The 24,618-nt window shown below is 34.9% G+C and overlaps 2 protein-coding genes, 2 long non-coding RNA genes and 4 other non-coding genes across 8 annotated transcripts; 2 read left to right on the plus strand and 6 right to left on the minus strand.

Moving 5' to 3' along the window:
- The first annotated feature begins 325 nt into the window (after window positions 1-325).
- On the plus strand, window positions 326-2,780 carry LOC103869136 (peroxisome biogenesis protein 22). The gene is made up of 8 exons (XM_009147197.3): window positions 326-608; window positions 806-1,030; window positions 1,102-1,149; window positions 1,327-1,383; window positions 1,467-1,568; window positions 1,910-1,975; window positions 2,101-2,202; window positions 2,315-2,780. Exons 1-8 carry the CDS (start codon window positions 486-488, stop codon window positions 2,417-2,419), a joined length of 828 nt encoding a protein of 275 aa, XP_009145445.1. The 5' UTR covers window positions 326-485; the 3' UTR covers window positions 2,420-2,780.
- A 1,533-nt stretch (window positions 2,781-4,313) lies between these two features.
- Window positions 4,314-7,243, plus strand: LOC103869137 (histone-lysine N-methyltransferase ATXR2). Its single transcript, XM_009147198.3, has 14 exons — window positions 4,314-4,496; window positions 4,580-4,649; window positions 4,729-4,814; window positions 4,879-5,138; window positions 5,228-5,340; window positions 5,436-5,467; window positions 5,633-5,766; window positions 5,827-5,914; window positions 6,047-6,095; window positions 6,189-6,243; window positions 6,322-6,461; window positions 6,563-6,639; window positions 6,763-6,819; window positions 6,914-7,243. The coding sequence occupies exons 1-14, from the start codon at window positions 4,422-4,424 to the stop codon at window positions 7,028-7,030; spliced, it is 1,353 nt and encodes a 450-aa protein (XP_009145446.1). The 5' UTR covers window positions 4,314-4,421; the 3' UTR covers window positions 7,031-7,243.
- A 4,975-nt stretch (window positions 7,244-12,218) lies between these two features.
- On the minus strand, window positions 12,219-13,778 carry LOC103869138. The gene is made up of 2 exons (XR_633153.3): window positions 12,770-13,778; window positions 12,219-12,640 (listed from the first exon to the last, which is right to left on the minus strand). It is a non-coding gene; the product is annotated as an uncharacterized LOC103869138 (long non-coding RNA).
- Window positions 13,779-20,030: 6,252 nt separating this feature from the next.
- On the minus strand, window positions 20,031-23,900 carry LOC103869141. The gene is made up of 2 exons (XR_004458169.1): window positions 20,582-23,900; window positions 20,031-20,511 (listed from the first exon to the last, which is right to left on the minus strand). It is a non-coding gene; the product is annotated as an uncharacterized LOC103869141 (long non-coding RNA).
- Window positions 22,691-22,816, minus strand: LOC117134516. The gene has a single exon (XR_004458701.1). It is a non-coding gene; the product is annotated as a small nucleolar RNA snoR80 (small nucleolar RNA).
- LOC117134511 lies at window positions 22,880-22,990 on the minus strand. The gene has a single exon (XR_004458696.1). It is a non-coding gene; the product is annotated as a small nucleolar RNA Z152/R70/R12 (small nucleolar RNA).
- On the minus strand, window positions 23,038-23,124 carry LOC117134510. Its single transcript, XR_004458695.1, has one exon. It is a non-coding gene; the product is annotated as a small nucleolar RNA R11/Z151 (small nucleolar RNA).
- Window positions 23,185-23,287, minus strand: LOC117134504. Its single transcript, XR_004458689.1, has one exon. It is a non-coding gene; the product is annotated as a small nucleolar RNA Z157/R69/R10 (small nucleolar RNA).
- Window positions 23,901-24,618: the final 718 nt, after the last annotated feature.

The following is a 24,618-nucleotide window of genomic DNA, read 5'->3' on the forward strand; positions in this document are numbered from 1 at the left end:
ATGAAAAGCTGCTGTAATTTTCAAATAAATAGAAAATCTTTCAAAAAATTCCTCATGTAGTTTTTTTGTGCTACATATTCATCTTCCTATGTCCTTTATGTTACGCCGTGATAGCTTAAATGGCCCACAAATGACAAGAGTCAGAAAACCATAATGAAAACAAAAAAGACACAAAAGATAAACGCAGCGTTTTCATCCCTCCATCGCACCCCACGGAATAAAACCGTAGTCTCACACGCTTATCTATTGCCACGCATGGAGAATAGACACGTGTCATTTTGATTGGGTGGCCTTTCCCCAAGTTGTTATAGTTCTTCTACGGGAAAAGTAGAATTCATCGTTGTGTAACTTGTGTTTGCGTCTCTCTCCGTCTAAAGTCACCGTCTCGAGAATAGTGACCTTTATTCTCTAGATTTTCTCGAAAGCTTTAAAGAATCTGATTGTTCTTCCGAGAACGACGACGTTTTCTAATTTGGTTTGGAACTATGTCGGAATCGTCTTCTTCGTCGTCGTCGCCTACGGAAGAGATCGTTCGATTAATCAAACGATTAAGCGCTTACGTCACTTTCAAGATGTCCACCATCTTCTCTACATCTATTCGCAATCTGGTTCTCTCTCTCTCTGTAATCGGATCTAGAATTTAGAATCTCTGTGATTTGAGTCTAATTCCGGTTGCTCGGGCCGGTTTAATCTGAAATTGAATTTGATTCAGCTCAAAACTAGCTGTTATTTAACGACTTGAGGAAAAAAATCCAAACTTTATTTAGTTTTGATTCGTTTTAGCTATTGCTGGCTTTGTAATTAGGATTCAAGATCTGTTGGTGCTATCGCTGGGCTTGCAGTTGCTGTGATATTCACATGGAGGGCGTTGAGAACAACAGGGGAGCCTCCAAGAAGGCAGCCAAAACGCAGGATGCAGCCAGCTGAAGCCTCTCAGTCTAATCCAGCTTCGAACCCACCTGATGTTTCGGCGTCTCATGAGGATAACGGAGTGCAACATGTCGTTGATCACTTCTTTCAGCCTGTCAAAGTAACTTTCTTTCTTTTTTTCAGTATTGAGTTAATTGTGTTATAAATGAATTTCTCTTTTTTTTTTTGTAGCCTACACTGGGGCAGATAGTTAGGCAGAAGCTTAGTGAAGGCAGGAAGGTAAATTGAATTCATCTCTTTTTGATGTTCATTGTGCTCTTCTAATGTAGTTTTCGTAGAGGGGCTACATAGAACCTTTGATCGTATTGAATCATCGACAGTTTTTGAATGGAAGCACTGTGCCACGGTTTGATTATTGTGTTGAGCTTCACACTCTTGTCTCATATGGATTTGTAGGTAACATGCCGTCTTCTTGGAGTTATTCTTGAGGAATCAAGTCCAGAAGAACTCCAAGTAGTTATATTTCTCTTTTTGATATTCATGTAAATTTTTTTTGCATTTTATGCGTACCTGACTCGAGCAAATTTTTAATGTAGAAACAAGCAACAGTGAGGTCATCTGTCCTGGAAGTCCTTCTAGAGATCACAAAGTATTCTGATTTGTACCTCATGGAAAGAGTTCTTGACGACGAAAGCGAAGTGAGCAACAACTTCTTCCCCATTCAATGTTCCTTCTCATTCATGTTCTGTACTTGAATCTGGCATGAAACATCAAATTAGTTGTGTCTATCAATGATTAGCTTAAAAACTGGGGTCATACTTTTCAACATTAGAGTTGAACACTGGACAAGGTTTGATAAAAAAAAAAGGGTTTTTAAGCACATGTTTTTTATATTATTAGATGAAAAGGTCAAGTTCATTGGTAAAACTAAATGCTTGAGACGTGTGCGCATTCCTGTAACAGATTCTGTTGGTTGGCTAAGCAAAGCATGTTTATTGTCAGTGGTTGTGAAACTCACATTTTGAGAACTAATATGCAGGCCAAAGTTCTACAGGCTTTAGAGACGGCAGGCGTTTTCACATCTGGTGGTTTGGTCAAAGATAAGGTACCCAACCCAGTCAAGCTTTCTCAAAAGATAATTTACCAGAAAATTTCCCAGCAATCTTGTCCAACCAAACAAGACAATGTCCAGAGTTTCTCAGTCAGTATTGTGACATGAAAAATGTGCAGGTCCTCTTTTGTAGTACAGAGATAGGAAGAACATCCTTTGTTAGACAACTAGAACCTGACTGGCATATCGACACAAACCCGGAAATCAGCACACAACTAGCTGTAAAGTCCCTTTCCTTGTATATAGTCATTTACATTCTTATACACATTTTAGTTACACTGATTTGTCTCTCTCTCTCTCTCTCTCTCTGTCTTTTGTTATGTTTAATTGCAGAGGTTCATAAAATATCAGCTTCACGTCTCTGCGGTAAAACCAGAGCGAACGGCTCCCAACGTGTTCACCTCGCAGTCAATGGAACACTTCTTTGGAAGTGCTTGATGCCAACACCAAGGAGGTAAAAGATACGCAACAAACACACAGGCTCACTGTTCTAACAGAAGGAAGCACCAGATGCATAAATTGTCTCGTTTCATCATCAAGTCTCTCTTAGACTGAACTTGAAAAGTTCCCTTTATTTTTGTATTCGTCTCGAAATTTAAAAGAAGTTTTTGATATTTAGAATACTGGGAGAGAGTTCCTTTTGTGGAAGTTTCGAAGTTTGTAATATAATGTGTATTAGCAACTTAGGAGAAAAGTGTTGAGGAAAGAAACAGAGCCCCTTGTTCTTGTCTGCATCTCTTCTTACTCGGGGAACTCCGGCATGTTTACTTGTCAATCAGTGAGATATCTGTGTTGTGAAGTTGTAAGCTTGCACAGATACGTTTCACTGAAGTTCGCAGTTTTGGACCAATATGGTGACTGGACCTTGTCAAGTCTGATAAACTGAAAGTGGAGCTGTACTTACTCTTCATAACGGTGAAAACGACTACTCTTTGTTGAGTTATTCAAAAATTCCAAATTATTAATCGCAATTCTACAAAATTAGTGTGACAAACATTTGTTCAAGAAATGTGTGCAACTTTTTTTATATGAGCACTTGTTTTCCATAATTAATTTATTTGTTGGCAAATAAAAAAAAATATATATATCTTATATATTAAAAGAGAAGTCATGACTTCTTTCATGTGTGATTTTTTTTTTATTTGGACCATTACTTAGAAATCTTATTAAATGTATTTTATTAAGAATAATAATACATGGAATCTTTAAAATACTTTAATCATAATATCTTTTGATATCTTTTTATTTAAAATATAAATATATTTATTTTAAAAATCTAACTAATCTGTTTTAAAAGATTTTTACAAGATCTTCATTTTCGAAATTATATTTAAATATTTTTCACTAATTTCGAAATTAGTTTGAAATATTATTATACATTAATAAATTCAGTAATCATTTATAAAATAAAAAATAAAAAATTATGTAATATTTTATATATTATATAATCATAATCAATCATATTAAAAGAAAATTATTATATTGAGCTAAGTATAATAAAATTGTATTAAATTTATAAATTTTATTTTCATAAGTATAAAATATTTATGTTCAAAAATAAAATCTAATATGTTGGTAAGATGGATTAAGCAAAATATATAATACATGTATAAAAATTAACATATATTTCTTTAAAGCTTATAATATAAAATCTTTGTAACTACTTTAATCATAATATATTTTCATTTTAAATATAATATATATTTATATATTATATTTAAAAATTCTAATAAATCTGTGTAAAAGTATTTTAACAATTATTTAATATATTTTAAGTTATCGTTTATAAAATGAAAGATAAATAAATTATATCCTATTTTACCTACTTTATAGTCATGATCATGTTAAATACAATTATTGTACTTAAACAAATATGATAAAAGTATATTCAATTGATAAATTTATAAATTTTATTTTCATAAATATAAATTATTTATTTTAAAAATATAATATGATGATAGAACGGCTTAAAATTAACAAACCTTATAATACATGTCTAAAAATTAAGATATCTTAGACTTTTGTATATACAATAATATATTATCTAAAATGAATAAGTATAAAAAATATTAGTAAAAAGAAATACAACTTTGAAACATGGGTCAGAATTTAGCATAAATTAAATACAAAATAATTTTCAAATATGTTTTTTCATGAATATAATAATTTGCTTAATAACTAAATGCAAATACAATAAGATAAATATTTAATAAGAAGTGAAAATATATACGGTTTTAACCAAATGATTAATTATAACATGTACATTATAAAATTATTATATTTGAAATAATTATATAAACATTTAAGTATATGATTAATGTTAAAAAAATATCACTAATATTATATTTGGATTAATACAAGAGACGCGCCGTCAAGTGAAGAAGTAAAGCGCCCGAACTGAAGAAAACAAAGCAGCGTCGTGAGAGACAATCTCCTTCCAATGGCTTCTCTTAACGACAATACCGCCGCTGAAGTAGCGAGTCTTCTTGCTCCGCTTCCAAGTCTCCAACTTGAGGCAAAATCTTTCTCTCTCTCAAAACCTTAATAGCGACTGAGCTCGAATCTGATTTCTCTAGATGTGGTTGGTTATTCTATTAGGAGTACTTCAATCAGCTAAGAAGAAGATGCAATGGAATCCAAGTGAAACACAATGGCACCTTCGGAAAAGGTTCTTTCTTTTTTCTCCCGATTCTCAAAAGTTACAACCTTTCTTTTTCATTGTAGTAATTGAATCTGTGTTCTTGTAGGTGTCTACGCAGACTCAGAGTTTCAGGAAGATGAACTCATTCTGAAAGATGAGATTCTTGTTGGTATCCAACATTCATCCAACAAGGTCACTTCAAAGTTTTCTTCTTTAGTGCTTCACTTCACTTGTCTGAATCGCCTTCCATCTCCAGGTGGACTGTTTGGTCTGCAGTTTTTGTTTCCGGTTCATCGGATCAATTGAGAAACAAATTGGGAGGAAACTCTATTTCAACAACATGGGCCTCTCTGGTTGTTGTGGTGGTGCAAGCAGCAGTTCTAATCTTCATTCTCTTCCCCAAGGAGTTGTTACTTCTCTGATGAACGGTGAAATGGCCTTGCCCCATACTGATAAGTTTCCTTTGCCTTCTCCTCTTTCCTGTCCCGGAGGATGTCAGGAGGCTTTTTACTGCAGGTTTGGTGTCTTCAACTTTTGTTACTTTTTACATGTTTTAAATTATGTCTGCTGTTTTTGACTAATATGTTGTTCTCAATATGACATAGTGGATCATGCGCAGAGGCAGATTGGGAAAGTACTCATTCTTTACTCTGCACTGGTGAGAGGTCTGAATCAGTATCTAGAGACGCTCTTGGAGAGTTTATTAAACATTCTAATGGTAAACATCTCAAATCTATGCTGGTTATAGATAGTCTCTTCGTTTAACTTGTCTCTCTTTTTTTTGTTTTTTATCTTTCGTTTCTTAATTTTCAGAGACAAATGATATCTTTCTCCTGGCTGCAAAGGTATATATTATGTCTGCCTCTAGACTATCTTGAATAGTGCGCCATGAATCTTTTAACATGTTTTAGCTTACTGTGATTGAGCTTATTATAGAGTTTGTGACCTTTTCTTTTCTCTAGTATATAAAAGAAACTAACAAGTTCTGGATAATGGATTATCATGGCTAGGCGATTGCCTTCACTATTCTAAGGTACAGGAAGCTTAAAGCAGGACATGTTAACAAACAAGCGAAGCAGAGTGTGTCAAAACAGTCACTACTCTTGGAGGCATGGAAACCAGTATCGGTTGGATACAAAAGAAGGTACTCATGTTCATATACAAGAATATAATTTATATACAAGTCTAATTCTATTTTTGGTAGGTGGTGGGACTGTATCGCATTGCCAGATGATGTTGATCCGTCTGATGAAGGTGCCTTCAGAACGCAGATAAAGGATCTTGCATGCACGGTATGTGTCTTATTTGTATTTATTATATTGTTTTGAAGGCTGAGTGTGCTTGCCATGTTTTATGTAGAGATCACAACCTCAGTTTCATTAGCTTCGAATCCTGACTGTTTTGCTATATTCTTTTATCTCCAGTCTCTGGAGCTCCTGAAGACAGCCATATTTGACAAAGAATGTGAAGCCCGTATCCACCTTCATCAGTTTGATGTATAATCTATACCATTATTTCCTTGTATAATAATCTACTTGCAGAGAGTCATTCCTTGACACATGAAAGTTTTCTCGCTTGATATATATGGGAATATCATCGGCATGTTTGAGCTGAATAACCTGTAAGAGTCACCAACTTCCTTTCTACGTTCTTACCAGTACAATAAATATAACTCAGAGATGATACCAATCTTTGGCAGAGACTTGGTGGTGGCATCACCAGTAGAGGACTATTTCTTGTATATTGATGATCTTCCAGACGCTGAAAAGGACAAAGCTGAGGAAATCACAAGACCGTTTCTAGATGCTCTTGGTGATGAGTATTCAGACTGCTGCCAAGGTTAGAAATGATGTGAACATTGCCGCCTTAATAAAAAGAGAGGAGTTATGTAACTTGTAACCACGGTTTAACATTATTACATTCATCTGTATCTGTCTCAGGAACGGCTTTCTTCCCTCTGCAGAGCTGTATGAACCATTCATGTTGCCCTAATGCAAAAGCCTTCAAAAGAGAAGAGGTAACATTCTTAGATTGCTGTCCTCTTCATGGTTAACACACCTCAAAAGGATTTGGAGTTGCAATGTCTCTACTCTCTCTTAAGAGTGTTTCTATCTACTCTCTCTTGTGGTTGGGTTTGCAGGACAGAGACGGACAAGCAGTTATTATTGCGTTAAGAAGCATCAGCAAGAACGAAGAGGTGGCCCTCATCTTGTCTTGTCTCTACCATTGCAATTGAATGGTTGTGTAAAAACAGTAGCTTATTTTTTTGAGTTTTCTTCGTATGAAAACAGGTGACGATTTCATATATAGACGAGGAGCTTCCGTACGAAGAGAGACAAGCATTACTTGCTGATTACGGTTTCACTTGCAAGTGCCCTAAATGTCTGGAAGATTCATCAGTTGCGTAACTTAAATGTTTTTGAAGCCATAAAGAACAGACATTTTCAATTTTGCCTACTTTTAGAAACTGATTAGGGGAATTTTCCCGGTTTAAGGAACATGTGTTTGTGTACTATATAAACTTCAGTTTTATTTTAAACTAGTTTCTTTACGCAAATATCAGAACTCAGCTTGTAACGGCTGTTTACTTTTAAGGATCTAGATTTGGTTCTTTTGGAGCACATAGACGAAAACACTTATTTATGTGTATACTCTGTATCCATAGAGTCATCTGCATGAGAAAGTAAGCCACAAGTAATGATGTAGAAGTAAGAAACAAATGGAGAGGACCGCAGTGCTTCTGTTGATTAAAGCTGATGTGGCAAGACAAGGCTGAAGACTCACAGTTTTAGAGGCTTTTGCCGTTTGGTTAAACAGGATCGTCTGAGAGGAAAGAAAGATAAGCGACAAAAGCAGAATAAGTATTTCAGTACTTGGATGTTCTAAGTAGAAAGCACCACAAAGGGAAGTACATATTTCTGAATTCTCTTGATATTGGAGGTTTCATTGTAAAAATGTGAGCAAGTTCATATGCTATTTGTTTCATTGTTCTGGTGGTTGTGAGGTGATGTGAAAGCCTTTTCTGCGGGCAGTTCAGAAAAGTTGGTTTACCCCGTGTGTTATCTGCAAATTTCAGCTAAGGTTTAGCTTCATGTATACATGATTGATTTTCTTTTGGCTGACGTGATCTATTTAAGAACATAGAACAATGCAAAGTTGGATGCGTCATGCGTGTACATATTCAAATGGACCTAAAAGCAGTAGTCTATATCCGTGGCGTGCGTAGGGTAAGTGGGGCTCAAGGCAAATTTTAAAACAATATAGTATTTTTAACATATTTTTTATTTATAAGAAGCATGATTCTAAAAGAAAAACAATTCTTGAACGGGGAAGAGTCGAAGTTGCCTTTCATGTGCACATCGATACCTCAAGCAACCACTACACTACAACATATTTTACAAATTAGGAGCCCCAAAATCTTTATATTTTGAAGGGGGCCTGAGGCAAAAGCCTTTTCTGATACATACTAGGCACGGCTCTGCGTATAAGGTAACCAGGAAAATGTGACTTAATTTCGTATGGTAGATGGATCAAACTTAAAATGTAATGATATCCCAAACTTATTCCCTTACCATTTGACCACGAGCTCCCGGTCGTCTTGTTTGAACATGCTTACATGTGTGTTGGTCGTCATATATGCACGTTTTGAAATGTATGTATTGGCAAATGACAATGAAGTTTAGAGCGTGGTTTTTATTAATTGTACATTTTACAATCATAATCTAATACCTTTTGTGATGATATATATATATACATGTGGTCATCAGGCCCGGCCCTGCCCGACGCTGATCATGTGCTAGAGGTGCATTTGCACATGACCCATTTCATTTTTTGTTTTTTTCAGTTAGGCTTATGGCTCTCATTTAAAAAAATTGTATGAAAAGATGGACCTAAATTTTTTTTTGTATAACAGGGCCTAAGACGGGCCTGGTGGTCATAATGTCTAGCTTACATGATTGGTCACAGCGGACAATGAAATTCAAGATATCTATTATTATTATTATTATACTATTATTTGATAAGTGAATTTGCTTATTTGTCATGTATCCATGATTTTAGAATGAATCATTAATTTTAATAATTATTATTATACTATTAGTTGAGAAGTTAATTTACTTATTTGTCATGTATCCATGATTTTAGAATGAGTCATTAATTTTAATAAATAATTTTAATTAGACTGATTAAAGTTTTGATATCTTTAATAAATAATTATATAATTTATTATTTAACTGATAACAAATAAATAATATAAAAATTATCTCAAAAAATAAATGGAAAGCTTGTTTAAAAGAAAAAAAAAGAAGATAATTTCATGTATTCATTTTGTATTTATCTACATCGTTCTTTCTTATTTGTTAGTTTTTATAATTATTATTTATTTATATTTAATATAATTAGATTTATCATCAGACTAAAATATTAAAAAAAAATTTAGAAAAATAAAAATTGATTTATATTTTTTCGAAAACGTAATATGTCATGGCATATATTTTTTAAATGATTAAACTTATTTTAGTATTAAAATACTAAAAATAGGTAGATAAGCAATAACAATAAATTTGATATATATTTGTTTGTTAACATGATTTTTCATGGTATTTTCATTTTTATTCTTATTATCCAGTTGTAAGAATAACATTTATTTGTTATTTAAGTTGAAAATTTGATTTTTTTTTATTTTTTATTTTCTAAATATTTTTATTGGGAATGGAATTCTATCCAAAAAAGAATATTTTCACAATATTAATTTGTATTTACATATCATTGTCTATAAATCAATAGTATAATTAGATCATTGTTTATAAATCAATAGTATAATATTTTCAACGGTATTAATTAATTAGATCATTGTTTATAAATCAATATAATACAAACTGTTAGAGATAAAAATATATTTTAAAATAATAAATTAATGTTGTTATAAAAAATATTTTTTAAAATCAATAAAAGTTAAAAATTAAGAAACTGAAAAATTAAAAAAATAGTATAAATTTAGTGTTTATTTAAAAATTTTGATCTTTAAACTGTTAGTATATTTATTAGTAAGTATATATAAAAAAATTATGTCTGCATGTGCGGACAAAACATTTAGTTTAGTTATACATAAGAGAAATGAAATAATGTTAATGCATCCCACAGTATTTGAGAAAAATCGTCCACATTGATTTGATCTTATCCAAACAATTATTTTAAGAAGTTCACTTCCAAGTTTCCGACGTAAACAAATCCCGCATGATCCGTTGTAAGGAATCTTCAAAGTGTGCACCAAGTTCTTAATTAACCACATTCACATGGGTTTTAATCTTCTTGTAATGTAACTTTTTTAACTAATCAGATACCCCAGAAAGTTACTTGTAGTGTATGCATGAGTTGTGTGGTCCAACGTCTTGGTGATCCTTAATTGGTTGATTTAAATAAGTGGTAGAACGTAATTGGCAGCTGTGTTTATCCAGTATTAAACTAGCTCCAACAGCTGGATTTTTGTGTGTATTGGGGGGACCTTAGCTCCCACTCAATTACCCGATAAACTTTTTTTTCAGAATGCATTGAATCTAAATAACTGGCTTGTTCTAAACTTATAAAGAACAAGCCGTAGTCAAGTTTTTACATCAAAACGTTTTAATGACATAACTTTACGAATCTATCTATATATAAATATGTTCGCTTCTTTCTATATTATTATTTGCAAAGTAAATTTTTGGAATCGAGCTCTCACGTTAAAAGTTAAAGCGGTTAATAACGTTTATATCCTTAATGAATAAAATGCATAACTAAATTAAAAAATAAAAACAAAATTTTAATTTGTTTGATTAGATAATTGATTAAAATTAACAATAGTAAAAATTATCCAAAATCTGAAAATATAATTTTAAAAAGAGATAATTTCTGTATATATTGTATTGTTATCTGAAAAAGTCTTTAAGTAAAAAGTTAAAAACATAAATTATATAACTAAATATTAATTAAATAAAATTATTAATTATATAATTAAAAATATAATATTGAATTATCCAAAATCTAAAAACATAAATTATATAATTAAATATTATTGAGTTATTTTAAGATTTATTTTAGTAATGAAAATAGTGTACAAATTTTTTTTCAAAAATTTATGAAAATGTTTAAGCCTGCATCGCGGGCAAAACACCTAGTCTATCTATAAATATGTTCGCTTCTTTCATGTGATGCCACGTCATCAAATCGTGTGTTATGGGAGTGACATGTGTCTCATTTTATATTTGGGACCAAAATAAATGAATGCAATCAGGGGTTATTGAACCCAACACCTCTAGCACTCGTAATATCTCTTAGAACCACTAGGCTAAAGTCACTTTTTATAAATATGTGGCGGCAAAAATACTTATTATCGTGTCGGCTGGAAGTCCATGCTTCTTTTGCTTGTGGCCATGGCCGACACTGAATTGACGATCGTGAAGTTAAAAATTTTGCTCCAAACAGTTTTACAATGTTTCCAACCTTTATAACTTGATGCATATAATATATATCAAAATACATTTGTTGTACACGCTTTTATTAGTTTTGCTTTTAAAAAAAGGTATTTACAGTTATAAATGTTTTGTGCCAGTGAAGTAATGGTTGAAAAACCTCTATACATATGTCATTTTAAAATAACACTCAACTTCTATATATAGTCAATACATATGTCCATGTTATATTTTAGACTAAATATTTTCTCTTTTAAAAATATAGAAAACAGTTTTTTTAGTCTACAAGCAAATGTTGTAGAGCAAGTATGCATTATACAAAATAATATATATTTAAATCCATACGCAAAAACATAAAAGTTGTTATAGGCCTCTTTCTGACACATGCACACTCCACTATGAATAAGAATTAAAAAAAACAGTATTGTCATCAAACTTTATCACAAATCCACATTTGTACATCTATAATTATGAGTTGGACAATTAGTTAATTTGATACAATACTAAAGCAAGAATAATCGAAAAACAACTATACCATCGCATACTAATAAGTAACACATAACAGATAACCAAATTCTTGAATGTTAAAACAAATTTTAACTCGAGCATTTAATGAATATCAAATTAACTAATATCCCGCCCGTATGACAGGCCGACCCTAGTATACATATATAAATAAGTAAACTATACAGCTTAAGAACTAAACGACCATATTTAACCATTTTCATTTATTTACCACAATAACAAAAAGAAAACTTATTCAACCAAACGTAAAACGCAACGCATAGATCGTTAAAGGACTATAGCGAAAACTTGAACAAAGTCAATTTTTGAATGTGCTTCACTAGTTGTTCGCGGACTATATATATATATATATATATATATATATATATATATATATATATATATATATACACAGCAAGAAGAAGTTATGAGTATTAGCTCTGCAGATTCAGTAACCTTCTCTTTATTGTAGATAAGTTTTATCACGAACCAAACGTATGTACATGATGCAGTATAATGGCGCTAATAAACCCAGCAGATTAGTTTAAGAAGAAGTTCTGGGTGTTTTTCAAAATGGCAGTTTTCTTTCCTTTCTTTAATACATGTGTATAGTAAGAACTGACTACTGAATGCAAATCTTATAAGTCACATGATAGTAAACTCTCATTGATAAGTTTTATTACATAAGTACATATCACGCATGCAACGTAAAGCAGAAGCAAATTGTTCAAATCTAAGGGTACAGTTACACATGATAATATGTATTATTTTGGAAGAAATAAAAAACACAACACCAACGATGCCAAGGGAAATAACGACAGAATGCATATATATTAATTGAGTTTTAGAAAGAAACAACTTAGATTCGGAACACAAGCGCTTGTATTCTTTAGCAGTCGAAATAACAGAAGCAAGCTAAACCGTTGTCATCAGAGTGACAAGCTCCATATTTAGCGTGTTCCCTTTCAATGCATTGGGTATTACAGTTGCTCGACGAAAGGCAGATTCCCGACCAGGAACCGCTGTACCTTTGACATACCTCAGCCTCCACCACCGCCTTCAAACCTGCGGGTTTAGTTATAATCGCATCAACAACATTATTACTGAACTTAATAATGAAATCTATCTAGCTAATCAGTTGTACGTACGTATATTACCAAATTATTGTAAGAAATATAATTAAACCACACTGACCAGTTGAAGAAAAGAGAAGGAAATAGATGCAGAGGAGAGAAACAAGAGTGCACGACTTGGCCATTTTTTTTCTTCTCTTTCTACTTGCTTAGTATGATCAAGTGGTTCAACATGAAAGCTCAACACTATGGGTTTATATAGAGTCGGAGAAATGCATAAAGTAGTGCTCTAATATTTTTTAATCTATTTATTTAGATGCTATCCCAACAAAATATTCCGCAACTATAAGACATTTTGAACCGTTGTTTATACAAACCCAAATTACAACTCGAACTGGAGATATGTGACTAATTCATCTCAATTAAAAGATTGTTACTAATTCATCTTAGATCACGGACAAAAAGAATAATTTGTTTATCATAATATAGTTTACATATCACTTTTATAAGAATTCCAAAAATCATCATCATCATCATCATCGTCATCGTCATCGTCATCGTCATCGTCATTAAGCAATATATACTAATGATCAACCCAGGGCCGTACCTGACATTTGGCAGGCTAGAAGCAAGAAAAAAAAATTTGAACCAGAACTGCTATACCCATGACTCGAACCCAGGGCACCCAACAAGTGAAACTCAAATAATAGCATCTTTAACCATCTCTGCTACCTAATCTTCATGAGAATTGGCCCCCAAACTTGTTTTATACCGATCGGCCCTCAAGCAAATGCTTGATGGGCTTGTATCCAGGCCCAGCCCTGGATCAACCTGCTGCACCAGTGCGAGAGGGCTGGTGTAAAGTGTAAACCAAAAGGTAAACCACAACCCAATGCTCCACATATTTGTCAGAGCCCTAGTGGGCTGGCTGATGGGTCTAAATAAGATTTCCAATTTGTACGAGGTATTTGTAACATAGGGCCCAGATAAATCCTTAGGGACACGTGGCTCGCACATGAAGTTTTAAATTTTTTAAATCACTCTGTCTGTTTTTTTTTTATAAACAAAATCACTATGTCTGTTTTATTATAAACTTGCCAAATCTGCAATCCATCTGCAGATCAATCAATCTCCTCCTCGCTTTTCTGCTTGTAAGTCTCTGTCTTCCTCTGATTTTTAATTTAGAGTGTTCCAGTTCGATTATTTCATTTTCCTAAATTCCTCCAATTTTTTCAAGATTTGTAATAAAATTTTAACCGTTTGTTTCGCATCTCCACAAGCTTTTATTTTGTTGCTTATTGAATCTCAGAACAGTATTACGTTTTGGTGTTTATCTGATAGGTTTAGGAAAGCTTATATACATAAGAAGTTGAGGGGAAAAGAGAAGGTGACAGAGGAAAGCAAGGGAAATATTTCAAATGGAGAACATGTGGGTTGAGAAGGAGTCTTTGAAGAATAAGAAAGTCTAAGACCTTTGGTTTGAGAGGGAGGCTTTGCAGTTACGGAAGAGAAGTGAGGAGCTCGAGTTAAATAGAGAAGTCGTTAGTTTGTTATGCTTATGCTTTGTATGTGATTGTAGAGAGACGATATGAGTCCTCTGTTTCCAGTCGCTATGAGACTGTCGATGGTGCTGAACTCGTGATGAGAGTGATTCATTGTTGAGATACAAAGTTGTAAACACTTCTTCATTCTTATTCAATACACGAGCTTGGGATTTACAAGTAATAGATAACTACAGTCTATCATTGGTACAGAGAAACTTGATCGGAACCACCGCGAGGCATTGAGATGGTGGAAACACGTAACGGAGGTGATCGGGAGAAGATGATAGCAACGGAAGCTTCAAAATCGGTGGATCTTCAGCAGATTCAAGAAGAAATGGAGCTGGCGAAGCACAACTACGATAAGCTAACTCGGAGTGAACGCGCAACGACGGCAAGATTCGATTCGATGGAGAAGACGATCGAAACGTTAGCGACTGATTCGACGGGACGATTCGAAGCTATAGAGAAGCAGATGAACCATATCACGGATGTATTGACTCGATTGGAGAACTCAGTCGTCTTCACTCAACGTCAAGGGAAGGAGGTAGCATCTACTTCGGATAACAATACTGATCAGGTACCGATTACTTTACCTGAAACGGGAAGATCTCCAACACAGTTAGGTTATCGGGGAATCGATGGTACTCTTGCGAATCGGGATAGAATGCTGCGTAAAATTGAAATGCATGTGTTCTCTGGTGCTTTGCCCTTCGATTGGATTTCTCGTGTTAAAAGATTTTTCAGGTTTGGTAACTACAATGAAAAAGAGAAGTTAAATCTGGTATCACTGAGTCTGGAAGGTTCGGTACTGCAGTGGTTTAACGGCAAACTGATGAATGATCCGTTTGTCAATTGGGAGCAATTTACTCAGCGAATGTTGGACAGATTTGGTGGTGCTATTGATAATGATCCAGCAGCAAGATTGTTTCGACTGAAGCAAGAAGGAGATATTGCAGATTATGTGAATGAGTTTGAAGTTCTGAGGAACCAAGTGACAGGTGTGGATGAAAAGAACTTGATCAAAATATTGTTTAATGGTCGCAAACCTGATATGAAAGAGGTGATTCGCATGAAGGAACCATTGACTCTTACACAACACAAATTGGCGGTGCTAAGAATGCAGAGCACGACGTTCTGTAGCGTGATTAGCTCGGCCGCTGGTGAAGGGTGGGGAGGCTAACAAAGACAGACGTCGGGAACTCGTGCTGCGTCATATACGAGTAAACCACAGACGGAAACTCAGAAGAGCGACTCGACAGTAAACAAGGAGAACACACAATCGCAATGTAACTATGTGAGACCACGTCTTTTACACTCTGATGCATAACTTGATCGCATGAGAAGGGATAAGATCTGTTTCAAGTGCAAAGCACCGTGGTCCCAGGCTCACAAAATGGAGTGTCCAAATAGAATGTTACGAGTACTTACGGTGATCAACGGATTAGAAATGAAAGTAATGGATTCCGTGGAGGAAGAAGAGTTCCATGATTCATCGAATCAACAAGTTCTACATACGTTATCATTGAATTCTTATTTGGGCATTGACTCTCCGAAGACTACGAAGATGAGAGGTTTCATAAACAATACAGAGGTGATAGTCATGCTTGATAGTGGAGCATCTCACAACTTCATTACACCTGACGTTGTGAACAAGCTATGTTTGAAAGTTTCTGCGGATAGTATCTTGAACGTGTTGTTGGGAAATGGAGTGACTGTGAACGCATTGGAAGTATGCCAAGCTGTTTCGTTCTAATTAAATCAAACCAACTGCACAAGTGACTTCATCTCTCTTGAACTGGGGAATGTAGATGTGATACTCGGTATTCAGTGGCTTGAAACGTTAGGCAAATGCGAGGTAGACTGGAAGGAACAAGTCTTGTCGTTTGTCTACAACGGGAACAAGGTGACTTTGTTAGGCGAGAAGGAGTTACATTGCACCAAGTTCTCTTTCAAGTCATTGAAACCATTCTATACGAGTAGCAAGACAGGAAGGGAAGCGCTACTTGCTACTTCTATAGCAACATCTCCATTTCCAGAAGTTCGTGAATAATTCTCCCATTTACTTCAGGAGTTTGCGATGTGTTCGCCATTCCGACTACACTACCACCAATTCGTGGTCAAGAACATGCGATCAACTTACTTCCTGGAGTATCTTCGGTCTCTGTCCGTCCATACCGATACCCCCATGCTAGCAAAGTCACATTGGAAAAGATGGTTACAGATATGTTAGCTGCGGGTATTATACGACCAAGCACAAGCTCTTTCTCTTGTCCGATTCTACTGGTCAAGAAGAAAGATGGCTCATCACGGTTTTGTGTGGATTAAAGAGCACTAAATCGGACCACTGTATTGGATAAATATCTAATTCCTGTAATTGATCAGTTACTCGATGAATTACACGGCGCTGCGGTCTTTACCAAGCTTGATTTACGTTCTGGTTACCATCAGATCAGGATGGTGGAGGAAGACATACCAAAGACTGCATTCAGAACAATTGAAGGACATTACGAGTTCTTAGGCATGCCTTTTGGATTGACTAATGCACCTGCTACCTTCCAAGCTCTGATGAATAAAGTGTTCAAGCCATTTTTTCGCCGCTTCGTCTTGGTCTTCTTCGATGATATCTTGATCTATAGTCGGAACCATGCTGAGCATGAGGATCATCTTAGACAAGTGTTACAGGTGTTGTGTGATCAGAAATTATTTGCTAATGAGAAGAAATGCACATTTGCGGCACCAAAAGTGGAATATTTGGGTCATATTATATCTGAACAAGGGATAGCTACTGATTCAGCAAAGACGGAGGCGATGACTCAATGGCCAAGTCCTCAGACAGCGAAACAACTACGTGGTTTCCTCGGTTTGACGGGATACTATCGCCGTTTTGTTCAGTATTATGGCACTATTGCTCGACCGTTGACTTCGTTGTTAAAAAAAGATCAGTTTGCGTGGACTTCAGAATCTCAGGAAGCTTTTGATAAGTTGATGAAATCAATGGTCAGTGCTCCAGTGTTAGCTCTACTTGACTTCTCTCAGGTGTTTGTGATCGAATCAGATGCTTCAGGTTATGGGTTGGGAGCCATTCTAATGCAGAATAAAAGGCCTATCGCATTCTTCAGTCACACTCTTACTCCACGGAATGGCGATTGTCATGGCTATAAGAAAATGAAAACATTACCTTTTCGGTCGAAAGTTTCATGTTCATACCGATCAGCGAAGTTTAAAAATTCTACTGGAGCAGAAAGAAGTTAATCTCGAGTATCAGAAATGGTTAACGAAGATTTTGGGATTTGATTTTGATATCTTCTACAAACCAGGTCCTGAAAACAAAGCCGCAGATGGTTTATCTCGTTGTATGTCTGCTGCATTGTTGTTGTTGTCTTTGATGTCTCCTACTGCTCTTCAATGGGAAGATATATAGGAAATTGACGATGATACAAAGATACAAGCTCTTATTCAGAAACTGCGTAGTGGGGAATTGCAATCTAGGAAGTATACTGAGGTGGATGGGAAGTTGTGGTCGAAGAGGCGTCTTGTTATTCCACAGACTTCAAGATTCATTGCTGACATTTTACGTGAGGTTCACGATAGTAAATTGGGAGGTCATTCTGGGGCGTTAAAGACTTTGAAGAGAGTGCAATGTTCCTTCTATTGGAAGGAGATGTATAAACAAGTTCGAGAGTATGTGGCGGCTTGTGTCATTTGCCAAACACACAAACATTCAACCTTATCTTCAGCTGGTCTTTTACAACCTCTCCCTATTCCGGAGCAGATTTGGAAAGATATTAATATAGATTTTGTGGAGGGGCTTCCCGTTTCCAATGTATTCAATTCGGTTATGGTGGTGATTGATCGTTTAAGCAAATTTGTGCATTTTGTGTGTCTTAAACATCTGTTTACTGCATTGGATGTGGCAAAAAAATTTGTGAAGGAGATTGTTCGTCTACATGGGTTTCCGAAGAGTATCACGTCTGACAGGGATAAGATTTTTCTCAGTTCCTTTTGGAAGGAGGCGTTTCGTCTCACCGAAACTAAGTTGCAGTATAGTACTGCCTTTCACCCTCAAATAGATGGACAATCTGAGGTGTTGAATCGATGTTTGGAGTCTTATTTGAGATGTTTCTCTTCCTCACATCCGAAATCATGGTAGTCGTATTTGGCATGGGCAGAACTCTGGTACAACACGACCTATCACATGTCTATTCAGACGACTCCGTTTAAGATTGTGTATGGTCGTGATCCTCCATCAATACTGCGTTTTGAATCAGGTTCTACGAATAACTTCGAGTTGGAGAGAGCCTTAAGGGAACGAGATGAGATGTTGTTATTTTTGAAGCAAACATTAGCCAGAGCTCAAGAAATTATGAAGTCACAAGCGGATAAATCGAGGAGGGATGTTCAGTTGAAGGTTGGAGATATGGTGTTTCTGAAACTTTAACCGTATAGACAGAAGTCTGTGGTGAATCGAGTGTGTCAGAAGTTAGCTGTGAAGTTTTATGGTCCATACAGAGTGCTTGAGCGTATTGGAGCCACAGCTTATAAGTTGCAGTTACTTCGAAGTGCCAAGATTCATCCGGTATTTCATATATCACAGTTGAAGTTGGCATTGGATTCTCATGATCAGAGTGATGAAGTACCTCCTGGGAGTTTGACGGAGGCGGAGGAACCAGTTGTTCCTGAGGATATTCTAGAGAAACGTTATGATGCGAAGGGTGAGCTGGAGTTGTTGGTCAAGTGGAAGGGACATTCTTCGTTGGAAAACTCGTGGGTTCTCTATCTGGAATTTGTGACCAGTTTTACTGATTACCAGCTTAAGGGCAAGCTGGATTTCGTTGGGGGAAGTATTGATAGGTTCAGGAAAGTTTATATACGTAAGAAGTTGAGGGGAAAGGAGAAGGTGACAGAGGAAAGCGAGGGAAATATTTCAAATGGAGAACCTGTGGGTTGAGAAGGAGTCTTTGAAGAATAAGAAAGTCTAAGACCCTTGGTTTGAGATGGAGGCTTTGCAGTTACGGAAGAGAAGTGAGGAGCTCAAGTTAAATAGAGAAGTCGTTAGTTTGTTATGCTTATGCTTTGTATGTGATTGTAGAGAGACAATATGAGTCCTCTGTTTCCAGTCGATGGTGATGAACTCGTGATGAGAGTGATTCATTGTTGAGATACAAAGTTGTAAACACTTCTTCATTCTTATTCAATACACGAGTTTGGGATTTATAAGTAATAGATAACTACAGTCTATCAGTATCCCTTCCTTTTTAAGATTTGAGGTTGAGGGAATGGTGAAGGAGAGTGAGTATTATGACGTGTTAGGCGTCAAGACTGATGCCTCAGCTGCTGAGATTAAGAGCATCTCCAACCCTCACTCTATTTTTCACTCTAAAATAAAGTTTAGAGTAAAAAATGTTCCAATGGTACTCTATTTTTCACTCTATAATAGAGTAAAAAATAGGTTTACTCTAAATATAAAGTAATTTATTTTATTTTTTTGTTCATCACTCTATTTTTTACTCTAAAATAGAGTTCCATTAGATTAAACTCAAACTCTATTATAGAGTTACTCTATTTTAGAGTGAAAAATAGAGTAAACCATTGGAGATGGTCTAAGAAAGCTTATTATATCAAAGTAACACTACCTCTTCCCCTTCTCTGTCTTATCATCACAATTTTAGATCTCTCCTGAGTTTTAAGTAGTATCTTCTTGTCACATAGCTTTAGATTCGTAGATTTGGTTATGTAAATTATATGTCGAAATCAGATCATACAAAACGTTATATAGAAATAATCCCAAATTTGGAAGTTTTTGGTTATGATTATAAGATCAATTTATTTTTTTGTTTCTTTAATGTGGGCAGGCAAGGCAAGTTCATCGAGACAAGAACCCTAATGATCCTCAAGCTGCTAAAAACTTTCAGGTGATTAATCATGAGACAAAATGCTACCTTATAAGTTTGCTTCACTAGGATTACTTGTTTAAATTCACTCTCGAATACTTTTAACACTGCTTATGTGAATGAAAGCACGAGGTGAAGCTTACCATGTTCTTAGCGATCCCGAGAAGCGAACTGCCTATGATAACTATGGCAAAGAAGGTGTTCAACAGTAAGTTTCTCTTTCGCTTAAAAGTATATATCATGTGACTGGTGTTAATGCTTAATTGCTATTCCCATACTCATGTCAATTTTTTTTTTTTTTTTTTGGTGCAGGGATGCAATGGATCCTGCAGCTGTGTTTGGCATGCTCTTTGGAAGCGAGTTGTTTGAGGACTACATTGGCCAACTTGCTCTTGCTTCCATTGCATCACTAGTAGAATCCCATGAGCCTGAGATTAGGAAAAAATTACTTCAAGACAAGATCAAAGTAAGTTGTTTTTCAACTATGAATAGAACTACCTCCGTTCGAACTCTGGACAAGAGACTGGACATGGCGTTTCAAGAATGGATCGAAGACACAATTTTTCTATTCTTTTGTCGTTTAAAAAAAACAAGTAAGAAACAAAAAAGCTATGTTGTATAACACAAAAACAGGTCAAGAGAGAGAGAGAGAGAGAGAGAGTTAGAGAACCCTAATCGCCGCCGTTCCTTTCCGGCGTCGACCGCGGAGTCGACGCCGCCGGAGACCCGCTTCTTTCCCTTAATCTCCTTTTTTCCTTTGCCTTTGACGACGCCTCTTCCCCTCTTCGAGATGCATATGGTCTCTGGTCTCTTCAGTTCTTCAGATCTCAGATTTGGCTGCTTGATGCTTGTCACAGGTGGTTCCTGGGCCTCTGGAGTCATGGCGAGTTGAGTCAGGAAGATGGCCGTTCATCGGAGGTCGGCTTTTAGGGTTTGGAACTGGGTCGGAGCAATTTTCCCTTGGCCGCTCCGATCTGTTTCGACGATGACAGATCGTTTTTTGGCTGTTATTCCCCGAAGCTTCTTTGTTCTTATGCAGTTTGTTGGAAGAGCTCCGGTGGTTCTGTTATCCGTACCCGCTTTTCTTCATTCCAGGCTACTTGAAGCTTCTCAACTTGTTGGTGGAGTTTTAGTCTTGTCCCGGCGGCTCTGTTAAGGATCAAGCCCATGAATCATGAGATGGAGAAGTCCTTGGTGGTAGTTTAAGCACCAATCTGGTGGGGAGCCTATTTTGTTATGAAACGAAATTGCCAAGCAAGGTACAAACCCATTAAAATCGATTCACTGGTTTTGCATCCGCTGAATAAGGCTTGGGATATTGACTGCAACCTAAAGCGGGCCTGAGTGAGGAACATGCGCCTCGGTGTTGAGCCGGTATGATCCAAGGTCTTAATTCCAATCAAACGGTGATCGCTGGCTTCGGTCTTATTTGTATTCATCGTTTAGAGCTTAGTTTCAGGTTTTAGTTATGTCCCTGTAATAGTGTGGTGTAAGAGACAACTCATTTTGATTGTTTGTGGTAAAATGAGTTTGTTCTCATGGTGGTTTAAGTGATCGGATGATTGATAAGGTAACGTAGGTTTCAAATGAGTGAGCCTAGGTGATACTATATCTTCATCCATTAGATCACAAGTGGTTAAAATCTCTGCTAAAGCAATGTGGTTACAATTTGATTGTACTAAACAGTTAGGTTAATGAAAAGTTAATGTTGAGCCAAAAAAAAAAATAGCTATGCTGTATTTCTTTTGAATCGAATTTAACATCTTATTCAAAAAAGAAACAAAAGTTGGATGCGTGTTTTATAGCTTCTCTAATGTTTGAGGAAATCGGCTATTTTCTTACATTTAAACATGAAAACGGTTTGGAATTAGTACATACAGACTTCTACTAAAACCATACACCAAATCTTTGTTAATTTTAAATTCTGTAATCAAACTATTCCTCGGTAATTTTTTTTACCGTTTGTCTCTTACTCAAACTAATAATAGAAAGCCAAATAAAAAAGGCTAAACAAGCCAGCCACCAAGCCAGACGGGTCTTTTTTCACAATCATTGCTTTGTGTTGTCACTTAGTATCTTTTTGTTGTTCAATCTGTTCATAGATCAATCATCCAGCTCATATAACCACTGAAAGAATTTATGCGGGTTCCTCTAATCAACTTAATTAGCTTTCGAAAATTTCATTCTTAGTCTTTTCTTGTGAATTGTTGGTCATCAATTACCCATCGGAGTGGTTCTCAAAGCTCACCAATCTCACAGATCACTACAGTTTAGCCAAATATGCCTGCCTACAGTTGTGAATTTTATCAAATTTGGCTACAACACTAGATCTAGTACTATTTTATTCAGATCAACATATTTTAAATTTGACAAGTTCCGTAACTTTTAAAAGGTTGAAAGTCAATGTTAGGTCATGACATTGAAAGTGAAGAATCAGGTCATGCGGATCCAGGTTCAAATCAGTAACTTTGAGTCTCATTCATAAAGCTTTTAGTGTTACTTACTCATCAACAAGTGAGGAAATTACAAACTAAGTTGACATCACTTTAATGAGGAGGTATGCTAGAAATCAACCAATGGCAATGTATACAACTTAAGTGCAAGAGATAATATGCGAGGCATTTCCAGGATCAAAAAACATAGAAAAGGCCAAATGATCAGGATATACCACAAATCAATATTGCGTCAATGCCATTATACCTAAAGGAACTGTTTTTATCCTTCAGAATTGGTAAAAGACGCCTCCTTTCCACCATATATACCATAATATAAAGAACAAATTGAAAATATCTAATTAATGCTCAGTGGAAGGAGAAGTCGTTTAAATAAGAGAGCTCACGGCAAAACAGTTTATGTTTTGTCCACTGCCCTTCGTGCACCTCCGTGCAGTTTCATCATCATCGCATCAAAACAATAAATCAGAGAAACGATTCAAATTATTTATCAAATAAAAACAGCCTCAGTGTGTGTAACAATTCAGATCATTGATTTAAAACCTCACTGAAATCCGCTAAGATAATTGTTTTTATCCTCATCGGCTAATCTAAAAAGAATGTCAAAAAAGCAAATATGATTGTGGTGGAGGCGGGAGTGTAAAGAAGAGGGATACTCAGACAGCCAAGGGATGTATCGTCAACTACTGGGTGAAGAGCCCAGATCGGAAACTCTAGTCCACGAAATTATTCGTTTCATCACCATATCCCTTCTTCCTACCCGCCACAAATCCAAAAAACAAAATCAATATAACCCCAGAGAAAACAATGAAAAGAACTCCTACTGTTCATTGTAAAGCTAAGCAGAAAGAAAATATATAGAAGCAAGCAGCTATGCTGTTTCAATTTATTTTAGAAGAAGAACCATATTTATACGACACAGGCGCATTAGGGTTTTCCTTACCGAGTAGCCGCTACAACATCTTTTTAGGGTTTTGCTTCCAACACAGCCCAATAGTTAAAATCTTAGCCCTTTCATATTAGGCCGACTAAAGGCCCATATTTTTGTGTGCAATTCCTCTAGGCACCAATATTTATTTTGGCTATAGATACTTGAGCACCTGCGTTACAACAGGTTTTGTTTGATGATTAATTTAATAAAAAAATATAAAAATAATATTTTATAGTTTTAGGATGGGAAATACTATAAGATAGTACTAAAAAAAATTATATCATAAATATAGACTTTAAAAATCAAAATGACCAAAATATTTCATTAAAGAGGTAAATATACACTTATACCCCTAGGTTTAACTAATCCAAACCTTAGGGTTTAAAATTTTATAAAATAAAAAATAAATATTAAAAATTTGAAAATAAAAAAATTAAAAATAGTTTCAAAAAGTATTTTCAAATTACAAAAAGAAAATTTGAAAAAAAATAAATAAAATAAAATTCAAAAAAAAATCAATTTTTTTTTAAAGTTCGAATTTGAAAACATATAATCTAAAACTATCAAACAAATTATTATTTTTTTAATTTTTTTTTATTTTTTTATATATCAATTAGTGTTCTTTTTCCTATTAAATGAAACATTTTGGTCATTTTCCTCCTTGTGGTCTGTTTTTGTGACCAAAACTTGAAAATGGTCTATTTATGAGAATTGCCCTTTTAGGATTGTTTTTACATATGTTATGTGAAACTTATTTTATAATTAAGAACTCATTATCATACATAAGTTCCAATTAATATTTGTATTTTATAATCATGATGAATATGTAAATTGTTATTAACTTTGTACTTAGGTCTAGAGAAAATACTCATATTTAAAATTTTAAACCGCACCCAAATCGAAATAAGAATTACAATGAAAAAAAAAATTGAAAGTTGCTTAAGGCCAATCGAGTCAATGACAATATTATACACTTTTATGTACTATTAATGTTTTATTAACTTATATGATATTTAATAATTTTATTAATTTATTATTTCTTAATAATATATTTATGTAATAACATTTTAATTAAAAATGAAGTAGAAAAAATATTACATAGTAAAAAAAAAAAACAAATGACGATGAAGATCGATTTGTTTTTAACAAAC

Source organism: Brassica rapa, chromosome A05, assembly GCF_000309985.2.
Source record: "Brassica rapa cultivar Chiifu-401-42 chromosome A05, CAAS_Brap_v3.01, whole genome shotgun sequence".
In the NCBI taxonomy this organism is placed as follows: domain Eukaryota; kingdom Viridiplantae; phylum Streptophyta; class Magnoliopsida; order Brassicales; family Brassicaceae; genus Brassica; species Brassica rapa.

Excerpts from the sequence above, each read along its gene's own strand:
- LOC103869136 (XM_009147197.3), top strand. The coding sequence starts at position 486 with ATGTCGGAATCGTCTTCTTCGTCGTCGTCGCCTACGGAAGAGATCGTT. Across the intron at positions 1,384-1,466 it reads CAAGTCCAGAAGAACTCCAA|AAACAAGCAACAGTGAGGTC; the intron begins GTAGTTATATTT and ends TTTTTAATGTAG. Across the intron at positions 2,203-2,314 it reads AAATCAGCACACAACTAGCT|AGGTTCATAAAATATCAGCT; the intron begins GTAAAGTCCCTT and ends GTTTAATTGCAG.
- LOC103869137 (XM_009147198.3), top strand. The coding sequence starts at position 4,422 with ATGGCTTCTCTTAACGACAATACCGCCGCTGAAGTAGCGAGTCTTCTT. Across the intron at positions 5,767-5,826 it reads TCGGTTGGATACAAAAGAAG|GTGGTGGGACTGTATCGCAT; the intron begins GTACTCATGTTC and ends TATTTTTGGTAG. Across the intron at positions 6,820-6,913 it reads GCATCAGCAAGAACGAAGAG|GTGACGATTTCATATATAGA; the intron begins GTGGCCCTCATC and ends GTATGAAAACAG.